This window comes from Zalophus californianus, chromosome 16 (genome assembly GCF_009762305.2).
Source record: "Zalophus californianus isolate mZalCal1 chromosome 16, mZalCal1.pri.v2, whole genome shotgun sequence".
NCBI lineage: Eukaryota > Metazoa > Chordata > Mammalia > Carnivora > Otariidae > Zalophus > Zalophus californianus.
This window is the reverse complement of record NC_045610.1, coordinates 54,940,008-54,948,336: the sequence shown is the minus strand read 5'-3', so window position 1 is coordinate 54,948,336 and position 8,329 is coordinate 54,940,008. Positions and strand designations below refer to the sequence as shown.

Genomic DNA, 8,329 nt, shown 5'->3' with positions numbered 1-8,329 from the left:
CGGGGATGTGTGCTTGTGTGCGCGGAAACAAAGCGCTATTCAGCAGACTGTTCCTGATTCCTCTGGATTTCGTCCCTTTCCCCCTCTCCCATGAAGAGCTCACTCAGGGCTTGTCACTCAGGCCAGAAAAGGGGTGTCAGGAGTCCCAGAGGGAGGGGTTGGCTGGGACCTGATTGGAGGGAAGCACCCCTGCCCCGCCCCCCCTTACCCTTTGGCACCCAAGCTCCTGGGAATGGGAGCTGGTTTAGGCAACTCTTCTGACCTGTGGCTTTGTCTAAATGTTGAAAGAATGAGCACAGGTTTGGGAATGTCTGCGCTTCTGTTGTGTGTATGTCTGAGGACACGCAGAGAGATGAGCAGCATGGGGGGCTTTGCTAATTCTTCCCCAGCAGCATGCCTTGTGAGCGGGATGTCCCGTACTCCGTGCGGGGGCGTGGGGCCCTGGGGCATCTGCACCTGCTTCCGGTGGGTGTGGTGAGACATCTGTGCCTGGAGAGTAGCCCCGACGTCACCTGGCCACTGGCACCCAGGGATGAGGGGCGCGGCATCAGAGCCTGGCCCCTTAAGGGATGAGCTATATAAGGTCCACCTGCAGGTGCTTGAGCAGGTTTTAGCAGCCCGGGCAGGAGACGGAAGATGCAAGAGGTCATTGCTGGGCTGGAGCAGCTCACCTTCACCTTCGAGAAGGACGTAAAGATGCAGAAGGGCACTGGCCTCCTGCCTTTCCAGGGCATGGACAGTGAGTGAGGACAGGGTGTCAGCCATCCCTCTGGAGGAACTTGTGCCAGGCCCCCTCTCCCCAGCCTTCTCTGGAGGCTTCTCTGCTCAGCTCCTGAGGGGGCAGCCCCTTCACTGCCGCTCACCAGGGAGACTGAGGTGGGGGGGGGGTGTTGGGGCCAGCCACCTGTGATTCCCAGCTTAGTCCCTCCCTTCTTAGGGGCTCAGGCTTCCCCTCATTACATCCTCTCCAGGACTCCAGGAAAATGGGGCTGACTTCCAGGCAGCCCATTTCCCAGACTGGGCAATCAGAGAGACACAGAAGGTGAATTGTGAGAAGCCAGGAAATACCACATTGGCCCCCTGAACTCCCTTGTGCCCCTCCATCCTCTCTGTTTCAGAGTTGGGGGGCTTAGGTGTTGAGGTCTCGGGGCTGGTTCTGGAGGCCAGCATCCAAAAAGCCAGGAACTTGGGAGCCCCCAGGCCCAAGCCTCAGGGAAGTTCGGGGGGGGGCACTTCTTGAGTAGGAAAAGCCCCTTCAGCAGCTGCAGCCTCTGAAGAAGCTACCTTCTTCCCCTTCTAGAGTTGGGCTCGGCTGTGTGCAACTTCTTCGCTAAAGGGCTCTGTGACAAAGGTGGGTCAGCAGGAGAACCTGGCGCTGGGGGTGTGTGTGTGCAGGGGCAGTCTAGACTATGGTGGGTTCTGCTTGGCCTGGACTAGGGTGTCGAATCTGCACTTGGGGAGGGGAGGTTGGAATGGAGTCGAATTTGTCTTGTAAGGAGGCAAGGGGCAGGTGGGTGGGCACATCCCTCAGGAAGCCTTCCCCTCCCCACTAAGGATTTCCCTGGCCCAGCAGCATTGATTAGGGTACCCAGGGCTACCTGGAAGGGGACATTCCCTTCTTTCCACCTCGCTGGGGGTGTGAGTGTTTTGGGGGTTTCAGCCTGTGTGTTCCCAGGAGGCCCCGGGCTTCTTGAGTTTCCTCCCAGCCAGGAAAGCAGTGCCCTTCTCCCCGCCCCCCTCCCCTTCTCATCCTCTGGATCAATATGGGACCTAGTCAGCTGTTCTATGTAGTCTTTATGTCCTAAGCTGTGGCCATTTCCATCTCTGAAATGCTACCAGTAAGTGTCCCCTGTTTCTCCCCCACCCAACTTGGATCAAGTGATACCTCCTTCTAAGCCCCTCTCCCCCCAGTACAGGAGGCCTGACTCCAACCAGGGTTTTTCCCAACCTCTGGCTCATGAACTACTCACGGCCCCTTCCTGTAGAAATACACAGTTGCCCAAAAAGTCTTGCCTTCAACCTGGGGGGTTCCCAGTCCCCCCTATAGATCCAGGTTAAATAACCCTGCTAGTGTGAATGAATTTAGGACCAGTTTTTCGGATCTAAGTGATCCTGTTCTTGGGAAGCCAGGAGGCCAGGAGGGGCCCAGGCAGGGAGGGGCTGGGGTGTTATTGCCATGTACCTCGCACCTCATTTGTCGTGTTGGCTCTCGATGACGGGGTGAGAGGGAAACCAGCTCACTGCTCACTCGAGGCTCTATGCAGCCAGGCCTGAGACGCCGCCTTGGGTCCTTCCTCCAAAGCAGTGATTCACAGTGACACCCTCTTGCAGAGAAATACCACTGCTCTGGTGGGAGGTCACACCCGAGCAAGTCACAGGCCCAGGCGATGGGAGGGCTATGTACAAAGAAGCCCTTCACGCTTTCCCTCCTCTTCTATCTGAGAGCCAGCCAACCCTGAGGCTGGTCCTGCTCAGGAACTTAGGAACTGGGGCACCCTTCCTGCAGATGCCAATACCCCAGTAAGAAGATAACAGAGTTACACAGAACATTTCCACTTCCTTCTAAGTTGTTACAGAGCCGGCTCTTAGGTCAGCCCCTTAGGTCTCCAGACTCAGGAAACGTAACCTTTGTGGGAGTTTTTGTTTTGTTTTTTAAGATTTTATTTATTTGACACACAGAGAGAGAGAGAGAGAGAGAGAGAGCATGAGCAGGGGGAGAATCAGAGGGAGAGGCAGGCTCCCCGCGGAGCAGGGAGCCCGATGTGGGGCTCCATCCCAGGACCCTGGGATCGTGACCTGAGCTGAAAGCAGACGCCCAACTGACTGACTCCCCAGGCGCCCCTGTGGGAGTTTTTTAAGACCTGATTTTAACAGGCCTTTCGGGAGCACTGGGTGCCCCGGACCGTGCTGGGTGGGAGCCCCGGGCTGGAACTGTGGCTCTGCTCTCCGGTAGGGGCCCCACCATGAGCCTGGAGGAAAGGGGGCCGTGAGGCACCTGGGAGCTGCCCTGACCCCCCTGGGGCTCCCCGGGGGTGGAGAAGGGCGACGGCAAGCCAGGCAGAGAGGAGAGTTTGGGCAGAGACGTGGTCATGCCAACAGCCACCTGTCAGGACTACCAAGCATCCTTCGTGTTGCCTCTGGCCCCGCTTCCAGCTCCACCAGGGGTCAGGTGATGGGATCAAGGGAGGGCACCGGGGGTCTGATCCACAGCCTCTCCTAGGGCGTTCCTTCAGAGCTGAGCTGGGTCCAGGCTGTGGGCAGCTGGGTGCTCTGGTGTTCCCAGGGAAGCTCTGCCTGATCCGGCACAACCAGGGGGAGAAGCTGATGGCGTGTAAGCACTGGCTCTGGGGCCTGTGTAAGAAGGGCGACCAGTGCAGTTTCTTGCACCAGTACGCCATCACCAGGATGCCCGAGTGCTACTTCTACTCCAAGTTCGGTAATGCCCCTTCCTGGCTCCAGGCCTTGCACCGGAGGTTGGCAGTGGGGACTGTGAGATGGGCTGAAGTCTTGAGAGGGGGGTGCACTCAGAGGCTGTGCATGCCTTGGGGGACAGACCAGGCCTCTCTGAGCCTCGGATGTCCGCTTCTCCAGTCCCCTAGATGCAGGGGAGCTGTACTCTGGGGTCCGTCCCTGTTTCACTGCCCCACAAGTTCCCCCCCCCCGGCCCCGCCCCCCAGGGAAGGGAAGGGTGTGGCTGGAAGCAAAGGCTGAATTGTTTCCCTCATCACAGACCTGGACTGACTGTCCAGAAACAAGCCTGGAACCGGCCATCTCTCAGTCCCAGGGTGGGTCAGGGCCAGGGGGCTCCAAACGGGCATTTGGAAGTCACTTTCACGATGCTTGCCCAACACACAGAGCACCCGTGCTACTGACCTGTATCATTGTCTGCTCTCTCCATTTTCTTGCTATTATTAAGTCTTATTTTAGAAGGAAACTACATTGCTTCCATAAGTGGAAAGCTAGCATCTCTGATGGGCAGTGCAAGGGAACTGTAAACATACAGTCATGAGGTTCAGAGGCCCTGGCCTCTCAAGTTATCTTGTGTGGTCAGGTCTGGACCAGTGTTCTCCTGCCCTCTGGCCTCAGGACCTCCTTTTGTCATCCACAGAGCTGCAGAGCTCTGTGGAGGTGACAGCCACTAGTCACCTCCTTTAAGAATGATCTGCGAGTGTGTTTCAGATCTCATAAAATATCTTCCCAACAAAATTCTATAGCTCAGTTCTTTCAGGAGCTGGAAGGAGCCCTAGGGATTATCTGGTCTAGTGCTTTTCAAACTGTGTTCCAAAAGAGTGACCTGGGGGGAGAGAGCTGGCCCAGTCTCCAGGGACCTCTCTGACTGAGACAGCTCCAGGGGTAGCTGTCCCTCATTGGTGCCAATGGTGGGGGGCGGTGGGGGGCAGTCCTGGCTGTGTGGGGAGAAAGCAAAGCATCCTCAAAGAGCTCCTCCCAGGTCAAAGTTTCTGTCCTGCCTGCTCAGAGTTGAGGTTCAGCTGCCCGCTTGTGTTTTTTTGAAAGGAAAGACAAAGTTTATCTGGATCCCGGCTCCCCTTGGTCACCACCTAAACCTCTTTCATTTAAAAATGCCTCTTATTCATTCCTTCAGTAAAACTTGGTTTGGTTATCTTTTGGGACTCGGATACTGTGCTGGGGAATGTTGCAGGGATAGGACCAGGTTCCCTTCTGCCCTCAAATACCTCTCACTGTGAGGGGTATCCATGTAAATCATTGATGGTAGTTTGTAACCTCTGTTTCTGCTCTTGGAGTAAATGAATATCTCTAATATCCTATCAAAGTAATTATCGTTCTTCTTGCAAGTAAGTTGTTTTATTTAGAACGTTATGTTGGGAGGTGTTGGAGCGCGAAGGGGCAGCTGAAGGGGGCCAGGGGCTTTGGGCCCTGCGGCTGGCTTGGAAAGGCTGAGTGGAGGGTGGGGTGCGGGTGCCACCTGCTGGCCATCAGAGGAACGCGGAGACGTGCATCCAGGCCGAGGCAGAAAGGGAGCTTGGCACAGGTGACTTCCCACCGCCTGACCTGTCAAATGCTCACCAGCCCTGGGGTATGTCACTCCATTCCTCAGGAGGCTGGAGCTCAGAGTCAGCGCTCGGCCAAGGGCTCCACAGAGACACCGAGCACGTAAACCCCTCGTCAATGCGAGGAAGCCTGGTGATCGTGGCCATGGCATTTCCCCTCTCTGAGCCCTGGTGTCCTCGTTCATGAGATGGGAAGTTTGGAGAGAATAGTGGTTGAAAGCTCTTCGGCATCCATGCATTCTTCTCCAGGTGAAACCTGCTTTGCGGAAGCACAGTGTAGAAACTAGATCTCTGGAGCAGTTTGAAAGCCAATGGGGTGAACGCCGTGAAGTTCCTTTTGGTTCTGAGAAGCACCAAGTTGCAGATTTTTAAGGAGGATGAGATTGGAAGCATTCACCACTTCTCTACTCAAGAGGTGAAAAATGAGCCTAATCTTCCCCATGGCTCTTTCAAAGTTCCTGGGGCCCTAAGAGAAAACTAAGGGGGTTCTTACCCCAACTCTCATGTGGTCTGTCCAACAAGGCTGGCTCCTTCTCGGGGACCTGAGTCCTGGGCCAACCCACAGAGCGATTACAGCACAGGCATTGTGAAGCTACAGGTATCCCTCATGTCGAGTCTGGCATCATCCTGGTGCCAACTTGGGAGCACTACTCTGCTCTTCTTGGCATTTCCACCAAAAAGGACTGTGCCGTGGTTCTGGAAGCATTGTAGGTGTCGCAGTAACGAAGATGAGAGGGCTTTCATCAGAACACATCTGCGGTGTGTCTTCTTGGATCCTTAGCTGCTCGCTCTGGGTCTCCCCTCCCTGCCTCTCCTCTCATTCCTTCCTCTCTGGTGGCCTCCAAATGCCTTCAGTTCCAGACCCTCCTTCTGGATCTCTGACCCTGCCTCAACTCTTGCAGATGTGCTTATTCCCACCCAAGCCCTGCTTGGCATGTAGTATTGGGATCCAACCCCCTTAGATTGCAGGAAGGATCAGAAAAACCTTGCTGTCTTGGAAAAGCGGCTGATGACAGACGGCAGGCAAGTGGCTTCTATGCAAGGGGCAAGGTCAGTCCAGTTTGGGGAGGGCGGAAGTAACAATAAAGATGAGCCTACATTTAAAGAATGCTGGATTTTTCAGGTGATTGCAACAAGGAATGTGCCTTTCTCCACATGAAGCCAGCTTTCAAGACCCGAGACTATCCTTGGTATGACCAAGGTTTCTGCAAGGATGGTGAGGCCCCAACGGAAAGGGAGCACTAGGTGATCAGGATGTGTATGGGGGAGTCCCTGGCAGGGGAAGGAGGCATATTCCTGATGAAGTCCCGTGGGGCCTTCCCAACAGAAGCTCCTTCCATCTTTCTCCCCAGGCCCGTTCTGTGACATTGTTAACATTCAGCCAACAATGGAAGGACCTGGCACAGAGCTGGCTTCTTGCAGCAGGCTTACCTGGGTTCCAATCCTGGTGACCTCAAAAGGCATCAGCTGTGTGACCTTGAACTAGCTGCTGAACTCATTTCCTCACTTATGAAAAGGGGAAACCCCTCCCTCGTAGGGTTACGGAGCCTGTCAGATCTAGGACCCCATGGGAAGTCCTTGGCACAGGGGCTGGCCCACAGGAAAGGGTTCATCTACATTCTCTGCTCTATTTCTTTTAACCGCCCCCCCCCCCCGGGGGTGTGCTCTCACTGAAGCTTGCTCCGTCTACCCCATTAAGAAGCAGGTTCCCCCCATCACAGTCCCTGTGCTCTGAGGACTACGTTCTTTGTTTTCCTTTGTTTTCAGGCAAATTGCTCTGAGGTCTTGGCAGTGTTGGTTTGGGGGATTTTAGGGGAAGATAAGTAGGCTGTGGGGTTAGCCTTTCCCCAGCTGTACCTTCTGGAGCTAAATAAAGATGGCACATGACTGTCCTCAACCACATCAATTCGCCAGATGCAGTCTGTTAGGGACGCTTCCAACCCCATTGTTTGGGATCCACCCCAACATATTCTGAGGTCTCCTTTCCCCTCTCAGTCACGCGGCTAGGAAGCAGGTGCTTTGGGCGGTCTGGAAGGGACAGGGAGATTTATGCACCCTGTGAGGTGGAGAGCCTGTGACTGCCGTACCCTTCCGCCGAGCTTTGTCATGTGTGTTTCTGGCTGTTCTTTGCCCAGCAGGTCCCCCGTGTAAGCACTGCCATGTCCGTAAGGCAATGTGTGTTAACTACTAGCGGGTTTCTGCCCTGAGGGCCCCCACTACCAATTTGCACAGTAAGTATGACCCCTGGATCAGCAAATCCCACCTATTATGGGGTCCGTTCTGTGGCTTCTAGATCTAGATCCTTCCATACTTTCACTGGCCCAAGGTGGGAAATGAAGTGTCTGGTGAGCATCTGCCCAGTGTTTTCCTTGCTAGCTTACCCGGCACACCCACACCCCCTTCCTCGACTTGGTGCTGCACTGAATACCCCAGGCTGATAATGTGTATTCGTGTTGGGCACAGACATATGGCTCTTCACAAACTGTTCTAGAAATCAGTAGAAACCCTTAACACCCACCCCAACCCTCTGCAGTTCTCCCTCATCCCCCTGGCTGGGGTATGGGCTCCTTCCCCACAGGGTTCAGAAATGGGAAATCTGCAGTAGGCCGACACGGAGCATGTTAATGAGCAGGTGATGGGGGGGGGGGGCGGTGGAGGGAGGCAGTGGAGCCAGGCTGTAATCATCTCTCTCTACTTCCTTCAGTCCCAAGATGAATCTTTTTATTTAACTCGAGCTACACGAAAGTGAGTGCAGGCAGAAAGGGGGCAGGTGTGTCTGGCTCCCTTTACTGCGCATGCTCCCTGGGGAGCTCTCCCTCTCTCCCTCCCTCTGGCACCGCACTATGCCCAGCTGCCCTCTCTCACACAATCTGCTCCAAGTATCCATCCCGGGAAAGGCACACGCCACCACCCAAACCCCGTCCAACCTCTGTAACCTCTGCTTCTTGCAGGACTGCTCAGCTTAGCCCCTGAGGCTTTCCTTCTCCTTAGCTGGATAGGGCGCGCACGTGTGTGATCTTTATGCCCAGCATGGGGTTTGAACTCACGACCCCGTGTATGTGTGTGTGTGTGTGTGTGTGTGTGTGTGTGTGATCTCTATGCCCAACATTGGGTTTGAACTCACAACCCCGAGATTGCATGTTCTACCAACTGAGCCCACCAGGTGCCCAACGTATGAGGTTTTTAAATAAAGAATGAGAGGCCCAGCTCCATATTTGTGGCCCAAAGGTGTTATTCCAAATCCGGGCTCTGCTGGTTGTGCCCAGTCCCTCTGGGAACATATACCCTTCTTATTGCTA

At 55.0% G+C, this 8,329-nt stretch overlaps 1 protein-coding gene across 1 annotated transcript; it reads left to right on the top strand.

The window, feature by feature from the left end:
• The first annotated feature begins 636 nt into the window (after window positions 1-636).
• CPSF4L (cleavage and polyadenylation specific factor 4 like) lies at window positions 637-7,221 on the top strand. Its single transcript, XM_027624443.2, has 5 exons — window positions 637-739; window positions 1,301-1,351; window positions 3,284-3,436; window positions 6,154-6,246; window positions 7,169-7,221. The coding sequence occupies exons 1-5, from the start codon at window positions 637-639 to the stop codon at window positions 7,219-7,221; spliced, it is 453 nt and encodes a 150-aa protein (XP_027480244.2).
• Window positions 7,222-8,329: the final 1,108 nt, after the last annotated feature.